The sequence below is a fragment of the Falco peregrinus genome, chromosome 2, assembly GCF_023634155.1.
Source record: "Falco peregrinus isolate bFalPer1 chromosome 2, bFalPer1.pri, whole genome shotgun sequence".
Classification (NCBI taxonomy): Eukaryota; Metazoa; Chordata; class Aves; order Falconiformes; family Falconidae; genus Falco; species Falco peregrinus.
The window spans coordinates 124282591-124306476 of NC_073722.1; the positions used below are offsets into that span (position 1 = coordinate 124282591).

The 23886-nt window shown below is 54.6% G+C and overlaps 1 protein-coding gene across 3 annotated transcripts in view; it reads right to left on the reverse strand.

Moving 5' to 3' along the window:
* The window catches only part of FAM20A (FAM20A golgi associated secretory pathway pseudokinase), a 19606-nt gene extending 6289 nt beyond the window's left edge, over positions 1-13317 (reverse strand). The window contains exons 1-10 of one of the 3 annotated variants that reach the window (XM_055795882.1): positions 12388-12800; positions 5880-6064; positions 5391-5441; positions 4874-4952; positions 3650-3742; positions 2010-2125; positions 1387-1567; positions 956-1065; positions 501-582; positions 357-416 (exon numbers count right to left, since the gene is read on the reverse strand). In XM_055795882.1, coding sequence (XP_055651857.1) covers positions 357-416; positions 501-582; positions 956-1065; positions 1387-1567; positions 2010-2125; positions 3650-3742; positions 4874-4952; positions 5391-5441; positions 5880-6064; positions 12388-12692 — 1262 coding nt within the window. In that variant the 5' untranslated portion in view covers positions 12693-12800. Of the gene's footprint in view, positions 1-356; positions 417-500; positions 583-955; positions 1066-1386; positions 1568-2009; positions 2126-3649; positions 3743-4873; positions 4953-5390; positions 5442-5879; positions 6065-12387 lie in introns of all 3 variants that reach the window. The other 2 variants (XM_055795881.1, XM_055795883.1) reach the window with 2 other exon arrangements.
* Between the last annotated feature and the right edge of the window lie 10569 nt (positions 13318-23886).

Genomic DNA, 23886 nt, shown 5'->3' on the forward strand with positions numbered 1-23886 from the left:
GAAGGGTTTGATCCAGTGGACAGTGTCTCCTGGTCTAGCTGTGAAAGCTTTTACACTTGCAAGGCCTTTTAGCTCCAGTGGGGAAGTATCCAGGAAGGACTGTCGTATGACGCCGCAGCCGGCTGCAGCACAGCAGAGCTTAATGCTCTGATATAACAGCTTAATCCCCGTTCGAGGGACAACTTGCAATTCCCATGCTCCAGCGCCTGGCCTGCCCCCTTGGCTGGGATTAGCAGGGGCTTTCCCTGCACTGCTGGATGGAGCCAGGTCTGGGTGACTTCCAGCAGTAAGCGCTGCTGGTCTGTTGTGGTGGGAACACTGATGTGTCTGGGCAGGAAGATGAAGCTGGCACTTACATGCAGCACTGGGAAAGCGGGGCCAGGATGGAGGTTTCATCATGGGAATGCCGCCCGAACCTGGAGGGGTAAAGCAGAGAGCACAGAGCTTTAGTGCCTGCCCACCACCTTCCCCCCCACCCTGATGTCCTCCCACAGCCTCACCCTCTGGCGTTGTCCAGGTGTAAGAGGAAGCCGTCATCCCCAAACTTGGTGAACATTTCATAGTGGTGACGGTCCATGTTCCCTGGTAAAGGGCAGACAGAGGAACAGAGTTTCCCTTGCATGTGACCAAGCAATTTTCTAAAACATCCTACATTTTCTTTCAGCTCTGTGTGAATGAATTGTTGCCTTGCTGGAAGCGTCTCGAGATGCCCAGGGTGCTGTGCTCTCCTTGCTGGGCCCCCTGGGGAGTGGGCTGGGGTGGGTCTGGGGGCTCCCCCTTGCCTGCACATCAGGAGGGGTTGTGCTGGCTGGCTGTAGGGAGACAGCAGTCTCCCAAACTTGTCTCTGGAGCAGAAGGGATGACTTTGAGAAACACCATGGCGTGGGAGGGCAGACAGGCTGCTGAAGGCCCACACGGAAGGAAGGAACGTTATTTCCCCCTTCACCATACATACCTATTAGGAAGTCAAATATGGCCATGTCGACGATGTTAAGCAGCCGGTTGCCGTTGCTGTAGGGGTAGATCTCCTTCACCGTGTTGCAGTAGAGCGGATTCACTTCCCACCTGCAGGAGATGGAGGAGAAGGGAGAGGTGCGCTCGGGTGTTGCTGCTGCTGTGTCCTAACGGCATGCCAAGGTTGGTCTCCCGTGCGGAGATGAGGAGGACTTAAATCTCCCTCCTTGTGCATGCAGGAGACTGGAAGTCAAACCCAGTCAATGCCCAGGCATTAAGAGTTTATTAGATTAATTACAGGCAACCTGGGAACCTTGGCTTTCCTCTGCCTGGACGTACAATTTCTGTATGTGTGTCTGTACCCTGCTCGTTCTCCTTCCCATGTGCTCCCTGCAATGCAGATACGGGAAGCAGCATCATTTACCCACTTACTCCTCTTTTTCATCAAACGAGTAGGACCGGATCCATGGGTTTGGGATGGAGAGTCGTGGTGCCAGGTTGAGGGATGGCAGGAAGGCAGAGAGGGACCCTTCCAGGAGGTGAGGGTTCCCACACACCGCGTACTCAGTCTTGCACATGTACGGGCACTTGGCGAAGAAGCACACGTTGCTGGCTGTGGGGAGAAGAGAAGAAAAAGAGTGGGGAAAGGAGCTACGATCTGTAGGAGGCCACAAGATAGCCTGGACTGACCTGTTCCCCATCGCGTGATGGCGACTGCATATATCGTGGCACACGTAACAACATTGTGGATGTGAAACTCGTGGAAAATCATGGAGAATACCTGGATTTTAGTCAATGGACAGACTGGTCCCATGCTAAGGCAAAGTTAGGAAGAGGGGGCAGGTGAACAGACCTGGCAGCTGGTTTCTGCTTGAGGCTGAGAGAGGGCCACCTCCGCTGTAGCCGTGTCTTTGTGCATCTGTTTCACCCAGGCGTTTTATTTCTGCGCCACAGCCCAAGTCCTGCCACCCCCCCTTGCCTGCAGACCCTGCCCTTCCACCCACCATGGACCAACATGTCCAACCCCAGCTCATGGCAGCCCAGCGCTCGCCTACCTGGTGAGACGAAGAAGACGCTCTGCAGGATCTCGTTCTTGGTGACCTCCAGGATCTCCTTAGTGACATTGATCAACCTCCCAACCGTGGGTGGTACCCTCCGGAAATCCAGGATCCTGCACGAGAGGGACAGTGGCTCAGAGCCTGCGGTGCAAAGGGATGTTACTGTGCAGGAAGGCAACACGGGGCAGCGGATGCTGTCCTCATCCCTTCCGTTGGTAAACCTTCTGATGACTATGCCTACATGGATTTTTTTTTTTCTTTTTCTTTTTTTTTTTCTCCTCCTACCTTCTTTCTAGTAAATAGCCTGCATCATTTTACCCCCTGGACCAAAATGCGGCTGAGTTTGGATTTTGGTATTTTAATAGCTGCTGCCTGGAACAATCTGGATGTTCTCCAGAATTCATGTCTTTTTCCCTAACTGGTTTCTCCCATCCCCTTGCACATAAGCAAGGCTCTTCAGGCTCTTCTATGGTGCTGGGTTTGACACAGAAAGATGTGTAGAACCCAGTACAACGCAGCTGAGACAGCAGGAGGTGAGGAGGCATCACCCCACTCGGAGGCACTCATGCCCAGCTGATTCATCTAAAATATTAAAAAAAATCAGGGCCTGGGGCAGAAAGGCATTCATGTCAGTGAGTGGAATTGCTGATCGCTGAGTCAGTAACACGGGGTCAGCCAGCGAATGCTGTGCTTTGCTCCTTGGGCAATGCCCTCTGCTTCTGAGAATCAGGCAGAAAACAGGATTTAGCCTGTTCCTTATTGAGCAATGTTCAAAGAAAGAAGAATCATTTGCTTTCATCTAATGTCTTTCAGCTCTAAAAACCACAAAGCGCTTCAGAACAGCACTCCGGCCTCATTTTTCTGGCGGTGGGGCTGGGATGCAGAGAGGTAAGCTGATGGTAGCTGAGTCAAGCAGAGTCGCTGTGGCGATGCAGGGATAGAGCTGGAAAGGGAATTCAGCTCCATTTCTTGCTCAGAGTTTGGTCTACAGGACTTACAGTCATGTCCTGCTTTTCATGTAAGTTGGGTGTGGGAACTGGAGACCCCCATCCACCACCATCATCATCAGGGATCATTTTCCCTGGATGTTCAGTGCTCATCCCATTGAGAGGAAGAAGCTGCTGCCTTCCTCTTGTAATAAGGGTATTTTTGATTTTATTAAATACCGAGCCTGCTAGGGAGAGGAGCCAGGTTAATTGCTCGTTAGCTGAGAGCCTGAAACTGCATCGCTGCAGTTTATCTCCATCCAAACCACGGCGTGATTGCCGATGGAGCGTGTGACTCCCTCCCTGGGAAGGGATCCAGGCTGCACCCAGAGCTCCTCTTTGCACTGCAATGCATGAGAGGGAGCGCGTGCGTGTGCCTGTGGGATGGCTGGGCAAGGACCTGACCCGCTCACAGCCCGGACTTCATCTGCCAGCCTGTTCTCGTGTGCTGGGCAGGGCAAAGCTGGCTCCTGGGCTTCAGGCGAGAGCCAGAGCCACCCTGTCCCCAAATCACGCATCAGCTCTCCAGTGGGTGCTGCAAAGCAATCGCTCGTCTGAGGCTGAGCGGCTCTGCGGGGCTCAGCGCGGCTTTCCTCGTGCCAAAGCCTTCTGTGGGCAGAGGACTGGCAGCTGGCGGTGGCAGGCCCCTACCTGTCCAGGTGGAAGGCAGCGATCTCCGCGTTGTGCCGCTGGAAGTCAACAAAGTAGAAAAAATCCTCAGGAGTCTCTTCCTCACGTTTCTGCCTGGGAGAGAGCACGGGGGTTAACGCAGCCTCGCGCAGCAGCGCAGGCAGGCAGCTGGCCGGCAGCCTGGGCACAGGGTGGTGGCAGGAGGATGGTGTGCCCAGGGACAGCTGGCGTGTGGCTGTCCCAAAGTGCCCAGTGCTGAGCCGGAGCATTGCCCCGGTGCCGGGTGGGTCAGGGAGGGGGAAGGGGTGACTGTGGGCTTCAACACGTCTGTGCCACGGCTTACACCCACCCGGGACGGTGTTTCAGGTGGGTGCAGCCAGGGGTGCTAGAGGCCATGCTGCGCTTCTCATGTCCCCGTGGGAGGCAGAGAAGAGCTCAGGTCTGGACTATTATACCCCTGAGATGGGAACACCACCTTATTTAATTTCATTTTCTGGCTGCCACGCAGTGCCCCAATTTGCGTAGCATGTGAATTTGCATGCTCAGCCTCCCAAGCAGCTGTATATCACGGGAAAGCCCACAGGCACTGCTGGGCCCTCCTGGCTCAGCTGAGTGCATGGATGCTTTCCCTCTCCTCTGGGACCTGCCGGACGCGGCAGAGGTGGATGGACACCAACAGGAGAGGAGCTGGCTGCTTTCTAGATGAGCAGACCATCGCAGTCGGTGTGCTGCTGGCTGCCCTGCCTGCGCACAGAAAGGAGAGGGGGAATAAATATGAAGAGTCCCAAGTAAGTGCAGAAGCAATTTAAAACTCCTGTTTGAGGTGACTGGGACTGGTGGCTCTTTCTTGGAAATACTCTGGGGAATCCAAGGCGAAACAAGGTAAAACACAAAGTCAGCTGGGGAAGAGGAAGAAATGAGCAGTCCCTAAAAGCAAAGCTCTCGGGAGAACAAGTGTCCCAAGGTCCTTTGCCATCTGGCATCTACGAACTAAGAACTTTCCAACATCAGTAAGCAGTGTGGGAACACCGGTGTTTATCCGTGCACGCCTCTGGGATGGTGCGAGCAGCCAACAATAATTAAACCTTCTCAGCTGTCAAGGTAGCTGAGCACAGGGGAGGAACGACACAGCTGCGGCGTGGCTGTCCCTGCCAAGGATGCTCGCACCCCACGCCGCAGGGCTCCTGGGTTCATGGCTACGCGGGGCAGTGGGGGGCTTGGTGGGGGCTCTGCTGCGTGCCTTACCTCATGGGCTTGAACATGGCTTTCCCAAAGTCCTGGAACCTGAGGACCAGCTTCAGGTGCACACCGCTGGGCTTCACAACTTGGGGAAGAAACGGGACGTTAGCCACCTGGAAAGCCTCCCCGGCGCGCAGTGAAGCACTGGTTACACGCTGTGCCACGATCCGGCTTCCCACCCTGGTAAGCGCATCCCATCGCTCCTTCCGGCTGCTCCCCTCTGCTTCTGTGGCTATTTTTCCTCTCTTCCTTCTCCCCTGTGCCAGAGATTTCCCTCTAGCACTTCTCCCAACAACCATTTGTTACGTTCTGTTGGGGAGTTTTTCCTCCTCCCAGTACAAACCAGTGGCATACTGGTGTCCTGGCACCCACATCCCAGCTTCTGCTGGCGGTTTAATGGAAGGGAGAAGGACCTGGCATTGCCCGGCTTTACGTTTCCCTTGCTGAGGTTAGGATGGAGGAGTTGGGATGGGGTCAGCCGAGGTGGTGGCATGCGAGGGGAGAGCAGGGACCTGAAACTCACTCTGGCTGCAGTCGCAGGCTCCCAGCAGCGCTTTCTCATCCTGGCTGTAGTCTGTAAAGGCAGGAGGAGCGGTGAGACCCCGCTGGGCTCAGTCTCTTGCTGCTGAGCCCCCTCCCAGCACTGGGCATGCAGGGGAGCCCTGCCTGCATGTCCATGGCAGCCCCAGTGGCGTTGGTGCGCAGCGAGGGGTGCAGTCCCCTTGGGGCGGGGGATGCTGAGCCAGCCTGTCGGGACTGAGCTGCTGTGCAATGGGTCTGCAGCATGGCTGGCACCAAAAAAATGCTGCATTAAGGGCCACAGCCTTCCTCCCATCTCAAGGTAAGGGCGCGGCAACTGCCCAGCATGTAAGGAAGCCAGCACAGGGCTGGGAGCATTCTCCAGCGGGTGACAGCCCCTGCCTTGTTTGCAAAAGTAAGCTGGGGGGGGGCTGGAGCCCCCAGCCCCATGCAGCTCCCCCCAGCCCCAGTCCTGTGGCAGGAGGGTGCTTACCGGCACTGATAGTGGTGAAGTCTTGCATGTCCCGGAGGAGCCTGTTGACAGTGGGGCTGGAGCGCGGGTAGAGCCCATCGCGGCTGATGCCCAGGTGGAACTGGAGCCAGCTGGCCTCTGGCCGCAGCGGCACTGGTGCTGCTGGGGAGGTGAGGTTCAGCTCCTCCCTGTAAAGCTTGTGTCTCCTGGAAGAGAGCGGTTACGGAGTGATGAGGATGAGCCAGGGAACGGAAATCCTTGCTGCGCCGAGCCCGGGGGCTGTGGGGGAGTGGGGAGGGTGCTGGGGATGTCCTGGTGTTGGCCGGGATAGAGTTGATTTTCATCTCAGTAGCTGGTACCAAGCTGTGTTTTGGATTTAGTATGGAAAGAATGCTGCTCGCACGCTGATGTTTTAGTTGTTGCTAAGTAGTGCTCACTCTATATCCAAGGGCTTTTCACTTTCCCGTGCTCTGCCAGCAAGTGAGTGCGCAAGAAACTGGGAGGGAGCAGAGCCAGGACAGCTGACCCCAGCTAGCCACAGGGGTATTCCATAGCACAGAGCGTCACACTCAGTACGTAAACTGGGGGGAGTTGTCTGGGGGCTGCCGATTGCTGCTCGGGGATGGCTGGGCACCCATCAGCAGGCAGGGAGCACTGCATTGTGCATCACCTGGGTTTTTCCCTTGGGTTTCATTCCTCTCTCTTCCTCTCCCCTTTTCATTACAATTATTATTATTGTTATTATTATTATAATTATTATTATATTTAATTTCCATTATTAAATCATTCTTAACTCACAAGTTTTACCTTTTTCTCTATTCTCCTCCCCGTCCCACTGCGGGGGGAGCGAGCGAGCGGCTGCATGGTTCTCAGCGGCTGGCTGAGGTTAACCCATGACAGGGGAGCAGAGCTGGGGGCATGGGGTGGGTAAAGACTCTGCGTGTTACCCAAGGGGAAACTGAGGCAGGGAGCAATGACTGAGATGGTCAAAGGTCTTGCAATTTGTGCCACCTTCTTGCCTCTGCAAAGCCCTGAGAAAGCAGCCTCAAGAGGGAAGACAAAGGACTCTGTTGCCTTCTCCTCACCCCATCAGGAGCAGGAAGGGTGTCAGGGCATGGCTGGAGCTAAACCACATCTCCAGCAACACAAGAGCTGGCCTGTGTGGTGGATGAAGGAAGAGCTGCAGGTTCCAGGCCAGAGTTGGGGAGGGGATGTGATGTGACAGCGGGTGACTTGGGTCTTGACTGCTCAGTGAGGAGTCTGGAGAGCCCAGCAGAATGACAGGGTCTTGTCCAAGCGAGCCTCCACTGAGGACTGTCTTTCTGGTCATTGCATCTCTGACAGAGTTTTCTCCTGGAGCCAGAGGTCCCAGGCGGGGAAAAAAAAATCACCAAGTTAGAGCCAGAGATTGTGCCTGTGACCAGATTCACAGCCCTTGGTCTGGTGGGCAGGGATGTGGTGAGGCCCGCTGGCAGCATCCCGCGCATCAGCTCTTCGGATCAAGGTTGAACCCGGCCCTTTCTTGGCAGGTGGAGCCGAAGGGGCCTCCCAAGTTCAATAATAACCCAAAACATCTCCCCGCTTGATCAGTGTTTTCCTCAACCTAGAGACCTCCACAGCTGAGACCCACACTTTGCCAAACTGCAACTGAAAGGTCACTTATTCCACGCGGTGGAGGACAGCGCGTTAGTTTCTCATTAGCGCTGGCCAAGCCATGTGCAGAGTAGCTGTTCCTGATAAAGGGAAAATGAAGTTCAGTTTGCACTGAAAGTGCCAAGATACATCCGTGAAAGAAAACAGGAGCTGGGGGCTGATCACGAGTGGGGCGTTACCCAAGGCTGGGATGGAGCAGCTGGAGGGAGGGCAGTGCCATATGCCTTGCTAGACCCAATCCAGACCCTTAGCAAAACACACTCTGGGAAACACAAAAGGTGAAAAGAGATGTTTTGCTACCCCTTTAGTTTCTCCTACTTTTCCCGATTCTTTAGGTTTTGCCTAATGCAAACAAAACCGAAAACAGGGAGGAGAGGGAGGCGTGTGTGGGCACCCGCAGGCATGGCAGGGTGTCCCGGCAGCGGGGCTCTGCCGGGCTGGCTGCGCTGCACAGCTTGCAGCGGTGGCTGCGACAAGCAGGTGCTGACCATGCACTGAGGCATTTATCAGCCAAGAAGGTGGTGCTGGTGGCTGGAAAGGGCTCACAGGTGTTGCTCGGTTTTTTGCTTCCCTGCTCAGACCAGTAGGGAAGCACTGGGTTTTGGCTGGTCTTTTTTTCCGTCATTCTCCATCCAAGCAGGCTAAACAGTGTGGTTAGTCCGGTCTAACCATGAGCAAGGGATGAGCCCTGCTGGTGGTGAGGGACACGTTTCAGTAGCACCCTGGGAGAAATCCAGGCAGCAGAGAGACGTGGCTTATCTGCAGGTCAGAGCAGCCTGTCCTCTCTCCCAGCCTGTTTGTCTTTCAGTTGGACGGGGTCAGCTGCGGTGCGAAGTCCACGCGTGCGTGGTCGGGCAGCAGGCTGGCGGTGTGCTGCGCTCAGTCCAGCCCTTTGCCCAGGACATCTGCAGAGGAGGCAGAAGCTCCCCCGAGACAGGAGGTGTTGGACACAGGAGCATGGCCAAATGGGGCGATTGGCTGGCAGGCTGCACACAAGGTTGCGGCCCCAAGATGCTGCCGGCTCCAGCAGATGTGCCTTGACCTTCCAGCACACCAGTGCACCAGGTCTCAAGGGGGCAAGACACAACCTTAGCCCCACACTGTGGCCAGGGACAATAAAGCCCCCAGTGTAACTTAGAAGAATGACTCAGGATTTTTCTCTAGGGAAGCTGCCCAAATATTTTACCATATTTGCTCTCCTGCCTCCCGTACACACAGGCTGTTCCCCCCGGGGTGGCAGTGTGCAGTAGATCACTGATGGGGAAAAAAATGCACCAGTTATGCAAGGGGAGGCAGTTCCCAGCGGTGGCTGGGAGCACCCACGTGGTCCCTGTCCCGGGTGAGCTGCTGCAGGGCCAGCGAGCCCCTTTCCAGCCTTCAAACCCAAAACGCACCTCCCTCGACCTCCCCATTTCCTTCAGGATTCCTGAAATATTTCCCTGTAAGAACAGATCTCTGCAAAAGACATAACGATATAAAAAAGCAGGTTCTTTTGTACCTTGCTATAAATAGCCCCGGGGCTGCCCTAGCTCTCTGCTCAGCCAGCTCGCTGCTGGGCTGCGAGGGGCACGGCATCAGGCTGCTGGTGTCTGCTCACCCCGTGCCTCCCCCCGCACCGAGCTGGCTGCAGAGTCTGGGGTGTGGAAGCTGCTCCTTGAAGGATAAAAATGAGCTCTGGAGTTTTTAAGGGTTGTCTTGGTTTTTGGTTTTGAAGAGGTGTGGATGGGTTTTTTTGCTGTTTCCTTCCTGCATCCCCATCAGTGGCTCCAGCTGGTTCTGCATGCTGCAATCAAACTCCTGGTCCTAATTGAAGTGCTGGGGAAAAGCACAGGAATGGGCAGCAGCTGGCATGCAGCCAGCACCGTGGAGGTAGGATGTGTGCTGCTGTGTTCCCCTGGCCACGGGGATCCGAAACGGGCCATGTCCTGGGGCCACTCCATGAGCTGGCAGAGAGTCCCAGCCCAGCTGATGTCCATCTGGCCACAAAAATAAAGACAGGCACGCTGTGCTGCAGGTGCAGGGTTGAAGCTACAGCCTCTTCCACTCAAGAAGAGCATCCTGCCACTCTGAAAGCTGCTTTGCCAACAGCCAGACCTACACATGATGCAGAGACATGCCATCACCCAGCCAAGCTGAGGAGGGGGCGACCCAGGGACACTCAGCTCTGAGCCTCTTCTGCCTGCTAGGGGATGTGGTCACACCTTGGGGAGAGCTGGTGCGGACCTTGCTCCCACAGCACGATCTTCAGCTGCAGCTTCGCTAAGCCTGTGCGTTGGGAGACAAAGCCGTGGGTTCCTGAGTCCCGCGGAGGCGCTGCCCTTCATTGTTGGCAGTTATAAGGGACGGCTCTTTCACTGACCGTGTCAGAGAGGACATGGGCCCTGCAGTGCTTCTGGTGAGGCAGAAATTCCTCCATGCCCACAGCAAATTAACAGTCTCACGAAACGCATCAGCGCTGGGAAGCGCTGTCTTGTATATGCAATTTGCAGCACCGGCAGCAGGAGAGGTGGTGTGTCCCTCGGCCTGTGCATGCTCTCCGAAGGCTTTACCCGCTATGTGAGCATCATATATTTTATTTCAAAGTGACTGAGGAATAAACAATACCCTGCCTTCTTTCTCCTTCCTTTCTGCTCTCACCTGGAGGTGCAAAGTGAAGTCAACCAAGGGCAAATGGCATCACAGCATTCCTCCTGGCCACATCATAACCAAACCTCAGAACAAAAGGCACTGTGCAGCCACGGTTTCGTCCACAAATGGCATGTTTTAAACAAAGCGGTAAATAAAGCTGGGAAATGCAGACTTCTTACCAAATAGCTGGGGCTGTCCTGCAGGTGAGGCTGGCGTGGAGGTGATGCCAGCACTGCTGCAAATGCTCAGCACTGGGTGCTCAGGGCTTTTGGTGGTACTCAAGAAGCCACCAAGTATATGCTGTGAGCTGTTTCGGTTCAAATGCCCCCATCCCACCGGGCTTTTGCTTGGGAAACATCCATCTCGCTACCCAAATCCTGATGTCTTCAGGATGCATTGCCCAGCTCTGAGGAGATGCACCCAAGGGGGGTCCGGGGCATTTGTCCCCAGGGATCCCCAAACACCCTGTCCATGGGCGTCAAGTGATGTGTGAAGGGTTCAACGTGCTCCAGGCGGACTCGAGCAAGCGATGAGCCTCGCAGGGTGACCCCCGGCCGAGCACACGGGGCAGCTCCAGGACCCAGGATCATTCTTCGGTTCCTTCCATTATCGCTTCCCGTCATCTCCTCCTGCAAATTGTGCCTGAAACCAGGACTGGGTGAACCCACAGAAATGAGAGGAATCTGCATCGAAGTGGAGAAAGTGGGAGCTTGGAAATCCTGCCCGCGCGGCTCAGCAAGCAGCACGTGGGTGGCAGGAGGAGCAGGGGCTGGCTCGGACACTGACAACCAAACCCCGGCAGTGGGGAAGTGCCAGGACAGGGACCTCTGAGGTGGTCCCAGAAAATGCTGCCATCCCCTGCCTGGTGGGCACTGTCCCATCCCATGAAGGGGACAGTGAGATGATGCTGCAAGCTGGGCATGCTGGGAGCCTCTGCGCAGAGGCACCATGGTGACCTGCTTTGGCACCGTGTCACCGTAGCCATCCCCATTGGATCTGAGTTTGTGCATGAAGGAAGAAGCTGGTGGGGTGCAGGGAGGAGTTGGGGGACGCTGGAAGGTGCTGCCCGTTTCCAGTTTGGCCGCAGCCCTCCTGCAAGGGGGGTTAGATCAGGGGTTCAGGGCTCCGGGGTGTGGGAAGCCTCAGTGGTAGGATCATGCGCAGGCGGCTGCTGCTCAGAGCTGGTGCTGAGGGTCACTGTCCCCTCCGGGGTGGGGGCCGCAGGGGCTAGTGCCAGTCACACCCCGGGAGCAGGAGATGGGGGAGCGTTCCTGCCAGCGTGGCTGGGAGAGGCAGGGAGAGGGGGCTCTGAGCTGGGAGCCCTTTGCTGTCCCAGCGTAAAACCCTCTGTGCCTTTCCTCGCGGAGGAGTTGGCAGAAGGAACGGGAGAGGGGCTGAGCAAGGTGCCAGCGCCCCGACACCCCTGCCGTGGGTCGGAGGACACCCGCTGGAGGCAGATACTGAGACGTGCAGGGCTCTGGCCTGGGGGACTGGCTGCTGCAGCCCGAGGGCTCCGGTTGTCACCCAGCCTAAGGGCTGGGGGATGCAGGGGACCAGCTTTGGGGTTCAGCACCTGGGGACTGGCTCCCCTCCTGCCCCACGCCAAAAAAGTGACACGGAGCAGAGGTGCTTGCTCTTGGGAGGACATGGCTTGCAGGGTCTCACGCCGTGGGTCAGCAGCCACCTCTCCCCTCACCTGGGGCTCTAGCAGCTGAGCGGGGGGCACCGCAGGACAGCCCTCCCAGCAGACCCCCTCTGCTCGGCTCTGCCTGTCCATGGGGTGCGGTTACTGGGGAGGGGGCGAGGTGGGGGGATGGTGGGGCAGAGAGCCAGGAAGGGGGCACAAACCCAGCTGGGGATGCCAGGGGTACCCTGGGGCGCGTGCTTAAGGGGTGCTTAAGCAGGGGCACCCAGGAGAGCTGCCCAGAACGTGGGTGCCTGTGGGGTACCTGCGCAGGGGGTACCCAGGAGGGGTGCCCGAGGGGTGCCCATGCAGGGAGTGCTGGGGGGCAGTGTGCCTGTGCAGTGGGTGCGCGGGGGGTCCTGCGCTTGGGGCGCTGGGCTGGGGGTGCCCATGCAGGGGTTGCATGGGAAGGGGGTGCCTAGGAGTTTTCCGGGCAGGGGGTGTCCAGGGAGGGGGCGCCCATGCAGGGGGTACCCGCGGAAGGGGGTGCCCGGGAGATGCCCACGCAGGGGGTGCCCGCGGAAGGGGGTGCCCGCCCAGGGGTGCCGTGCCGGCGGGACGCACCTGTTCCAGCGAGCCGCCTTCCGCCGGTAGTAGCGCAGGGCTTCGCGGGCGCCCAGCAGCGGCTCGGCGGGGCCCCGCGGGGCGGCGGCGCGGTACAGCGGGTGGGCGAAGAGGCGCCGCAGCGCGGAGGCGGCGCGGGCGCGGGGCGGGGGGGCGGCGGGCGCGGGGCGGCGGCAGGGACAGCCCGGGGCACCGGCCGCCAGCTCCCGGCGCGCCCGCGGCCAGAGGTGGAAGTAGAGGTCGGCCGCCAGCAGAGCCCCCAGCAGCAGCAGCACGGCCGGGCGGTCCCGGCGCGGCCCCGGCATGGCCGGCAGCGGCGGGCAGGGACAGCTCCGGGCGCGGGGAGCCGCCGCCGCCGCCTCCCGGGGCAGGGCGCACGGGGGAGCTCGAGCGGCGGAGCCGGGGGGTGTGCGGGCACCTCGGGGCGGGGACCGGGCAGGGCGGCTCGGGGCCCGGGGCGGGGAGCCCGGCCGGGGCGGGGGCCGGGGGCGAAGGGGGCGGCGGGGGTCCCGCGGCGGGGGGCGGCTGCGGGGCGGGCTGCGGGGGGCGGCAGGTCCCGGCGGGGCGCGGGGACCCAGCCGAGCCGCCCCCGCCTCTGCCACCCGCCCCCCTCAGCCGCCGGAGCCCCGGAGCCGCCCGGCCCCCCCCGCTCCCCGGCTCCCCCCGCCTGCCCCCGCCCCTGCCCCCCCGGGGGGCTCTGCCCCCTCTGCCCAAGGCGCAAAGGCCGCCCGGGCAAAGCCGCGGGCAGGAGCTGCGAGCTGGCAGGCGCCGGGGCGGGAGGGGGCTCCGGGCGGGGCTGGGGTCGGGGTCGGTGACCAGGAGCCTGAACAGCTCTGGGGGACCATGGGCAGAGCCTTGGGGAGCTCCGGCCCCACAGCTGGGCTTGAAGCCCTTCTGCCGTGCTCCCTGGCACATGGGTCTGGTCTGCTTTTGTTTTCTTAATTCCTCAAAAAAAAAATAATAAAAAAAGATATAATTTTAAAATTATATATACACACACACACATATATGTATGTGTATGTAGTTGAGGAAACTCCTCCCTGCAGTGTGCTGGGAGAGGCCGGGCAGTGGGGATGCCTGTGCGACCCGTGGTGCCCACCGTGGGAAGGGGAGCCCTGCCGCAAGGACCCCAGCAAGGAACAGGTTGAGGAGCACAAGGCCAAGGGAGGGAAACGGAGGAGAAACTGCCTGTAAACAAAAGGAGCATGACTAGACTGGCCTGGCTCCGGCACTGTGCTGAAGGGAGAACAAAAAATAAACTGTAGAAGGAGGGAAAAGGCAATTATGTTCTCAGCTGGCTGGAGCAGGGCTCAGTTTTGCACGCAGCGCTGCGAGGGGCGGCTCTGGGAAGCGTGCTGGCATCAGGGCTTCGGGGACCCTGCAAACAGGCGTCGGTGGAGTTGCTGGCCAAGCATCTGTCCGAGAACCTGCGATGCTTCTTTTGTCGAGGGAGGGAGAGAAGATGATCCCCTGGGTTGTGGCTGGAGGCACCTGGAGCACATCTGTCCCCTTGCTCTCTTAATCTTTGGAAGACAGGGGCTAGTTCATGCTCTCATTTAGAAATGCGATTTCAGTATTGCTCCATCTTTTGAGATTTGAAGAGTTTGGGTTTCAGGTCTGAAGGGCTTGCTCTAAGCTTTGCTTCAATAATACAAAGTTTTATGTGTTTTCCACAGTATGTCAGAAAAAATCCTAAGCACAAACTGCAGCTGGTGCTTCTATGGGCCAGCGAGGACTGGTGGGAGCAAGCGATGTGCTCCCTGCACCGCTCCGTTTCTGCCCGGGGAACCGGCTGTGCCCGTGCTTCTGTGCCCTTTGGGGGAAAAATTGGTATAATGGTTATACTCGAATTCCTTTATGCTCTAACCCAGACTTAAGGTATCAAGAGGGAAAATTTGAGGGTCCTGTCTGTGTTGGAAGGGCTTGGGGGGCACAGGGCAGACAGGGGCTGTGCTCAGAGGCACCAGGTTAGGGTCTGCAGGATGGGAAGGGCTCCCACCAGCCTTAGAGCTGATTCTCCTGATACTGCAAGAGACAAGCTTTTGGGACATAAAACTGGATATAAAGAGGGGAAAAAATGATTTCCAGCCCTCTGGCTGCCTTGCTTTGGAGAAAGGCATAGGGGTGTTGTGCTGCAGTGGCAAGCTTTGCATGGGGACACCATGGTCCTCAGCCCTTCCACAGGACAGGCGGCTTGGCAGCTTCCCCAAACCAGCATCATCGTAAGCTCAATAATAAGCAGTGGGCTGGGACTAACAATAGCATTCTTCTTCTTTTTTTTTTTTTTTTTTTTTTTTAATGTTTAAAAAAGATGAGATTAACCAGCTGAAGTTAACAAACTCTGGAATTCAACAAACCCCAATGAATCACCAGGAGCCAACACCGCTCTGTGGCTGCCAGCCCTCTGAAGGGCACTCATTGGCTCACTTAAACGTAAAGAGCAACTTTTGACAAACACTCCATCAAAAAAACTGGCTAATACTTGCTTCGCTCTTAATCCTTCCTGAGCTGTTTCCCCATTGCTAATCTCTCCCAGAAACCAATAATAAATCTTTCCTGGTTTGCAATACTAATTCTGAACAAATGCATCAGGAACCAAACATCAGCTGGGCCTGTGTCTTTGTGTTACTTGCATGCTCCGCGGGAAGATTGTTTCGCTTTTAATGAGGCTAATTAAAAAGAAACAAAAATAATAAATCAATCACATTAATCTGTAATAAATTGAAGCACTACAGTCCTTCCCAAAGCATTAGTGACTGCCAGCTTCTAACTCGCTGGAATGCAAAATTGCTCTTCTCATTATTATTTAGAGCATCTCAGTGATGCTCCTATAGTGCTGGTGCTACCTGGGCTTCACCGGCATGGCCATCAGCCCAGCGCCGCTTCCTCGCTCAGCTGTGGCTTTGAGTCCCATGGGAGCAGGGGGAATCCCGCTGGAGCTTGTCTCCATCCCACTGACATCCCACCAGACCCTGGTTTCTTGGTGCCTTGCTCTCACTGCTGGGCTGTACCTGACTGTGTGCGGCCACCACACTCCCCGGGGCAGGCAGGTAAGCGCCACTTCCCACCCCCAGCCTCCGCAGGGCTGGAACAGGTGGACGTGTTCCTAAAATTAACCTGCAAGAACTGCTTTGATAGGACACTGACAGCTAAAACGGAATCAAATTATCATTTGGAATTACCATGAGATAATTGCCCTCATTTACTATTTTAAGATGAAAAAAAAAAAAAAAAAAAAAAAAAGGCTCCCTTCTCCAGACAACTGCAATGGAGAAAAATTCAGGCATAGATGATGTTCCAAAACATATCATTAAAGCTTTAAATAAATGTATGATGACATCTCATGTTAAGAAAAACTTCCTTTGTATTTCAGATAGGAATAAGCCAGGTCATTTTCAAAGTCATTTTGTAACAAACAAAAGAGATCCCTCTTGTTCTTCCAGACACACAACTTAAAATATTTGGAGATGTAAGTATGTAATTTGAATTCTTTCACACATTATTGATTTAAAAATCATCTTCCTCAGAGACGCCTCTTACTTGCCAAAAGGTAAATGCCTGTCTGCTGGTTTTTGTCTTTTTTACTCTACTTGAAATGCTACAGAACTGACCCAGTCCCACCCTGCAGATTATAGTGTTTGTAAAAGGGAGAAAGAGATGAGAATGATCCCCTTCTCAGTCTCTCATTAATTGCAAGGATTAAACGCCAAGGCAGCTACACAACATTGTCAAGGAAATAAAAATATCAATCGGAGGAGCCAAGTTCTTAATTTGCTGCCTCACTGTTGAGATGTGCCTGAGCACATCGTGGCACCAACATGCCAGAAGCACATCCCACAGCTCCAGTCCCCTCACTGGTCCTGCTGGTCGGGGCTCAGAGCACCAGGTCCAGCTTCTCCCCCTTTATGCATCCAAGCTGCTCCCTGCCAGTGGCAGCCATGGTCTGGGGGGAGGGATGTGGCAGGGGACAGGGATGTGGCTGTGGACCAGGACACTGTGGTGTGGAGGGGAAAGGGGTTTGCTCCACATGTGGAGCTGCTGAAAAAAGGTGATTCCAGCGGGTATCCCTGGTGAGGAGAGAGAAAAACCCACAAGGAGCAAGGGAGCCTGGGGATGTGTGTTAGCACAGGGCTAGAAACAGAGGCAAAGCTGGAGCTTGGACACTCCCAGGGAAAAAACCAGGCTGATTTGCAGCTCTTCTGGAACGCGAGTTCACGTCTGAGGTCTTTGCTGTTTCCCTGACCCCCGTGACGCAGATGCTTTTGGCTGTCCCCGCAGCTCCGTGGCCAGGGCTTGCTGGGCTGTGCCTGTGTATCTGGCTGCTCCCCCCGTGTCCTCCGTAGGGCTTCGGCTGCGAGTCCCGGCTGGAGCCCGGCTGGAGCCCCTCCAGAGCTGGCCACCCCCCCCTGCATGCCCTTCCCACCCCTAAAGTGACCGGGGAGGCATAGCTGCTGGCTCGGGCTCCTGCCCCACATCAGATAGATGCTCAGCGGTTGTATCTGACCCGGGTTGCTAGCAATGGAGGGCCCCAGACAGAGCCCGACAGGCCGGCCGCCACGCTCAGGGCTCAGGGAGGTGCCCGGGACCCGCATGGGGTTTCACTCCCCTTTCTCCTTTGCTCTCAGGGACGAGGACCCCCCCCCCAGCCTGGCTGCCGGACCACCAGGCCCCTGGCCAGGAGCACATGGTGGCGGTTCCGCTGCTGTTTGTGGAGCAGCAGATACCCCCTGTGCCCGCTGCGAGGCATCCGGCAGTGCCGGCAGGAGCTGCAGGCAGGGGGTGGGCAGGGGGTGGGCAGGGGCGGTGGGCAGGGTCACTGCCAGTCCCTGGGGAGGGAGGGGGGGGGGGGGGGAGCCACAGCCTGGGGGAGGAGCCATGGTAGGGAGCCCCACCCATGGGTGTGGCCAGGAGAGGCCAATCAGGGAGCGGCACTGCCTATAAAAGCACTGCTGGTGAGCAGCTGGGGAGGCCAGAGGGAGGAGGAGGTGGTGGTCCCCAGAGAGCCTCTCCCAGCCTGGGTGTAGCCTCCTGCCCTGGCTGGTTTTTTTTCCCCCCAAGGACAAAGGAAGGTGACACCTCTGGCAGGGTGTCTGGGGGGTCCCCCTGCCTGTCCCCCTCCCTGCCCCCCCCCCCCCCCCCCCCGGGGTTGGGGATTTTTCAGCACCAGGGCTGTGTGAATTCCCTCCCTGGTCTCTGCCCCACTCATTTGGTGGGGGAGTTGCTTGCTGTTGCTCTGGGCTGCCTCATGCTCTGCCTCAGCTTGTAATTAAAAATGAAATATTTGGGCTAAGTGCTTAAATGAAGAACACGTTTTTGCTAGCTAACAGTACAGAGGAAAGCCCTGGAGACCCCGATAGGGCAATTAGTACCTCTCCGCTTGCATCGGAGATGAATCTTTTGAGAGAGGAAGCCTGTTCATACCAGAGGATTTTTTTAGTTTAAAAAAATGCAATTATAGGGTATAAAAGGAAGTGTTCAGAAACATGCAAAGTGGGAATGAAGTCTGAAACTTCCTTTGCTGCAGGACAGGGAAAGCAGAAGGTGTGATGTGCCCCAGGCACGACACCCCCTGATGCTTCCCCAACCTGCCAGGTGCTGGCAGCAGCTCCCATTGGCTGGTGGTTTCATTTTCCTCCTCCCGTCTACCTCTCCTGGCCATTCTTCAAGGCTCATCCCCTTGGCCTCGGTGAGCTCTCAGCTGCTGTGGGCTCTGGAGGCCGGGCGGTTCCTATCCTACTTGGCAGTTGGCTTTTGCACCGCTAAGCGCGAGCAAGACAAAACCACCTTCATGCTCCAAGAGAGCAGCTGTTGTGTGTTGGGACCGTTTCTGGGCTGTCTCCTCCACCCTGGCTTTGCTCCCCCCCCCCCCCCTCCCCCCTCACCTCTCTTCCTCCAAGTCTCTCTGAAGCTGGTGTGTGTATTTAAAGCAAAGTCCTGAGTGGCTGTGGCAGGTCCTCGCGGCTGGTTCCAACACCAGACCACCCTGTTCCAGGATGGTGATAAGTCATGAAACCCTTGCCTGGTGCATGGGGTCTCAGAAGGCTCCAGCTGTGCTTCCCTGCGCTCTCATCCAAAGCCCGGCTGATGGACACCACACCTGGGAGCCTACAAAAGGTCTGTAGCCAGCAGAGCTCATGGAGAAAGGTGGTGGTGACCTGCACGCAGCCCAGCACGTGGGCAGGGTTGCTGCTGCCTGCATGTCCCCTGCAGTGTGGGTGACGTGGGGCTGTTTATCTTGGACTGGGGTGGACTGGAAAACAGCACTGACCTCTTAAGCAATGCTGGGTTTTTTTTTGCCATCCGGCCAGTGGCTCAGCTTGCGCTGAGTTTATGAGATCTGATTTCCAAGATAGTAAAAATAAAGCAATCCTCTCCAACAGCCAGACTCGCTGGCTGGTGTCGCCTGTGCTGAGGAGGAAGGGAACAGCGTGTCTGCGTCGTTAAAGGTTAAATAACAGCAAATCGCATTTCTTGTCTGCAAATGATGCTGGGCTGTGTACGCGCATCCTTTAATCAGTATTTAGTTTGTTGAATTACTTTTATTGGTAGTTAACTGTGTAATGGTCTCAGTGGAACATCTGGTCCATGATTTGAAAAGAATATTCTTCAACCCTTGCTGAGTGCAATTATTTTTGGATACAAGTGGAGGCTTTAGAGCCATTAAGAAGATAAAATGCAGATTGTTTGCAGAGGCTTTTTTTTATTCTAATGGCTTTCAAAGAGAGGAACTTATATTATTTTTTTTTTTCTATTGTTAGCAGGCAGTGCAGTTGAAACCAAGCAGAGGGGCTGGGAAGAGGCACAGATGTTCCTTTTGCCGTTGGCTGGCCCAGGCACCCAAACCCAAGGCGGAGGGTTTGAACCTCCCTCCAAAGCTGCTGTAATATCTTCCAAATCCTGCAATAGCTCTGCTGCCCACCACTTTCTGGGTAAAACCACTGAGGGCTGGTGTGGGACTCCCTATAGAGCGTTTTAAAAGTGTGTCAGTGGATGAGACAAGGATTGTTTACAAAACAGAGAAAATGAAGGGCTTTGTGCTTTCCTCCATTGACGGGAAAATCACAGATGGATCCCAAACCTCTGATTCCTGGCCCTGTACCACTTCAGACCGCAAAAGAAAATAGCCAGTCTCTTGGTTGTGAGCATGGTAGGCTGTGATAGCAACTGGGACACCTTTATCCTCAAGAGTATATGTTATTAAAGTAAAATAAGCCAATAAACATCAATTTGTCAGTAGATAATAAGTTCTCTTATGAGTTAAGTGTAGTTTTTATATTATGTCCTTCCATGGGGGAGGCTGGCTGACTCCTCTTTGTCTGCAAGAACAGTGCTTTAAATTATTTAGAGGAAACTATACAATCTCGGCTGCTGTTTGCTGTGGCCATTGTACATCTTGTCCCTGTGAAGACTGCAGGCAGAGAGGCTGTAAAATTATGGCTGCTTTTTAGTAGGAAGATAAAGTGAAACCGTTAAACCAGGTGAGGCTGGATACTTTTAGTTTATCCTGAGGACATACTGTTATAGGTGAGATCCTGGGTTTGAGAACGACCTTGAATGGCATTGGAAGTGCCAAGGGATCAGTCATGGGATGAAGGAGAGGCTTTGGCTTTGTGTGTTCTCAGGTGAAAAGGGCACTGCCAAGGGAGATGGAGGAAAATGATGGCAGAGACAGTGACTCCCTGACCCTTCCCTAAAAGCTTAAGAAGAAAAAGCGTAAAAACCAGCCATGACCTCAGGGTTGGGTGGGCACTTTGCTTGTGGCTGGTTCATAGGTGGGAGCATCTCTGCCAAGGCAATGCTTGTGTCACAGCAGGGTGCGAGTAAGAGCAGGAGATCCTGGAGCCCTGAACCTCCAAAATGCTTCAGACCTCGCCTGTGGTTGCACGCAGAGGCAGGCTGGGGAGCAGAACCCAGGGCCCCAAACTTCAGTTTGAAGTTAACCACGCACTCGTTTGGGTTGGGGCTTAGTAACAAGTTTCAAAAGGAATGCCTATGCCTAATAATAGTAATAATAATAAATCAGTGTTTCATTCCAGCCCCTCTGTATATCTTGATACTTGGAAATGCTCTCATGTTTCCAAGCTGCAAGGGAAAGAAAAGGAAAGGGAGCGAACTTCTCGATTGCAAAGTTTTGGGTTTAGTATTGTTTGTTATACTGAGGGGAGGGAGGAAAGTCCTTTCAGCTTCCACCTACAATTAAAATTGTTAATTAAGAAGCACCAGTAAATTGGGATGGTTGAAAACAAATGGCAGGGCAGCCATCCATTGCTCCCCGCTAGGTAAGGATGCTGCAGGTGTGTGTATGAGTCTGATGTCAGCTGCTGGGGAAGTTCCTTCCTCTTCCCAGGCAGCCTTTGTGGCACCACATCCCTGCTCAGATTTTCCTGAGTTTTTTTCCCTTTTTTTTTTGTATTTGTTTTTACCCCTCCTGACCATATCAATCTTTGCTGCTCACCAGGGTCATCTTAACCTTGGCTCTGTGGCTGGCCGCCGGGAACAACCCATTTGGCAATAACTCTTCTGGGGAAGCTCTCTTTGTGGGCATAGTATTCGGTAATCAAAGTAACGATTCTGGAACACAGTGCTCATGCAGGAGCTGCGCCACAAGAATTTGTTAAATAGCTTATTCTGCAATAAAAACAACATAAATTTAAAAAGAAAAAAAATTAGAACAAATGGAGGAGCTGGGAAGGACCTCAAGAGGACAACTTGTTCCTAAGGATGCCGGAATAGATGTGTTTGCTGGATCCGGGGAATTGACACCCAAATTGATTGCCTGATGGCTCCTCCGGCTTTCTTGCCATCGAAACAGCTTGAACTCTTTGGGCCCTAACTGCTTGTCAGCTTTGCTTCCTGTTTTCTCACTTGGTTGGAAGTCAACAGTAATGTTGAGATTTTTTTTTTCTTCTTTACCAGTAGGATGTAAAATAAGGAGAATCAGTGAATCTCTTGCACTAACAGAAAATTAGCACCCTGCCCAAGAGCTGCTGAGCCTGTGTGTGTTTGCCCAGGAGGAGCCCATGTCTGTCTTCAACACAACCCTGCATTCAGAGCAAATTAAGATGCAATTATGGCACTGAGACTTTCCTGTAGGTTCAAATGTTGCTGTATAAAATGCCTCTAGCATTTTAAACATGGGTTCTTAAGTCAGAACAATGAACTTTGACTTCACCAGCCCTCTAGTACTGTGGCAGTTTGTTCATCCCTGCACGGGGTGGGGGGATGCAGAAAACTCGCTGCCCTGCTGGAGAACCAGCAACAAGATATTTTCTGAAGCAAGAGAATAATCAGGATAGTTTTAATGAGGGTGGGAAGGAGGAGTCTCTAAGCAGAAAATTCAGCTGTTATTCAACTCTGTCCTTCCTTGATTTCCTTATTAACCCTTAGTCACCCCCAACGGGTGAGCACCAGGGCAGGGCATGCCATGCAGAGCAGAAAGCGGGTTGCTCTCTGGATGGAGAAGGTTGACCAGGGGAACTGGGGTGAACACAGAAGTACCTGGGCTGCTTACAGCTGTGCTGGCTCTTTTGTGACACATCGTCAAATTAGCAGGTTTTCCTGACAGCCCTGAGAGAAACACTTGAAGCAAGCAGTTGACTGGAGCGGGTTGAATGCACGGGCCAGTGCCAGGATGGGTGGCAGGGGCAGCTGGCGAAGAGGGGATGTGGGAACATGCTGGTAACCTCAGCCAGGCAAGCAGGGGTGAGCTGCCATCTCCGGACTGGTCTGGAGGTTCTGGTGGTTAGCCCTTGATTCCTACACGACACATTTTACTAAGATTTAGGGCAATATTAATCACTTTCAGCTCTGCCTGTTTCTGCTTCTGTCTCTGCGCTGTGTCCCAGCCGTGTGAAGTTTTGGGTGCTGCAATGAAAGCCTGGATAACTGGGGTTCAGCCAGGACCTCTGGACAGGGACTGAGAATGTCACTTTTCTGCATTCCTAGGAATTCCAAGAGTGGAAAACATTTTTGACTTTCATTCTTTCCATATTTCCAAGCTTCTGCAGTCCATGGGAAAGGGCACAGGTAGACCTCCTCACCCAAGCACAGTGTGCTCGATGGAGAAAGCCTTGGAGAGACATGATGCCAATTTTAGCACAAGTTCCTGTAACAGAAATAGATCTTCCTGAGCACACACTGAAATCTTAGTAAATTATATCTCAGGTTAAACTATTTATTGAAGTGCCACAGGGGAATGTCAGGCTAGCTATGTACATCATCACGGGAGATAGGCTGAAAATTACAGTAATTTGGAAAAAACATGGATTTGAATCTTAGGAGCTGTGGTGAAAGCCAATGCACAATGAATTATTTCACTTAACAATTCATATTCACACATTCAGCTGCAGCCAAAGTATTTCTATAGCATCACATTTCTCCACTGAGCTACCGGGCGTAGCATGAGAGCTCTTGGGGGAAGGGGGGGTTGTGCTTGTTCTTGGGTTTTTAATTTCTGCCTTTGTTGCTTATCCCAAGGCAAATGCCAATAAAACAGACTTGTTCGTCTGCTGTGTGCAGTAACCACAGGGAGTATTTCTTCCTGCCCGTGGTAATGTATCTTCTCTGATGGTGGGAAGCAAAAGGCTATGGAGCCCTTGTCATTTGTGTCCTGGCTGGTGGAACTGCAGAGCCTTACTGATGTGTAGGGATGTCTAATCTTTATATAAAAAATGGTCAGGGAAACTGTTTAATTGGCAGTCAGAGAAGCCTCAGCTGTTCCTGAGAACTGCTGAAATTGCCTTTGCTTGCTGCTGCTCCTGGTGTTCCTCTGTGTCTGTCTGTCACCCTACAGAAATCTCTGGAAGCCAGAGGGTGATGGGCAGAGTATCACTGCTGGGAGAGGGACAGTTTGGGCTCAGAGGGGTGAGGGACCTCCCTTCTACCTTCCCTTCTACATGGGTGATGGTCTCACAACAACGTTACCGCCCGCCCCCCCCCCCCCGCCCCCCCGGCTCTCTCCTGCACTCCAAATTTGCTCAGGAAAATGGGATCCTTTGGCTCCCCTTTCCCTTATACCACCTCTGTGCTCCCATGAGAGGTGTTTTAAGTCATTTACAAAAATTCCCTTCAGATTCTGATGCTTGCTTGGTTAGAGCCGGCTGGAGCTCTGTGCTGTTTCTGTAGCACACAGCGGTGTAAGAGGTCAGTGAAACCTTGGCAGCTCAATGCACGATGCTCCTGGCCTGAGTGTGAAAGTATTTCTTATTGCACGCCTCTGGTGTGCAGGGCTGAGGTCCTCGGCAAAGCTGATTTTCTTTCAGTACCCACAGCTGTGGCTCTAGGGGGAGTTTTAGCAAGTCGTAAAGTCAACTGCCACACTCAGGAAGGTTTTTCTCCTCTCCCCAGTCTTGAATTTAATTTAAAATAAGTCATTATTAATGCTAGGGTCTCTTCAGTCTACGAACAAATGAGATAGCGGGAAAGAAGGAGCTACGAGATCACTGAATGAGCATTTGCTCCATCTCTGCTACTAATATGCACATGAAGGCATTTGTAAGC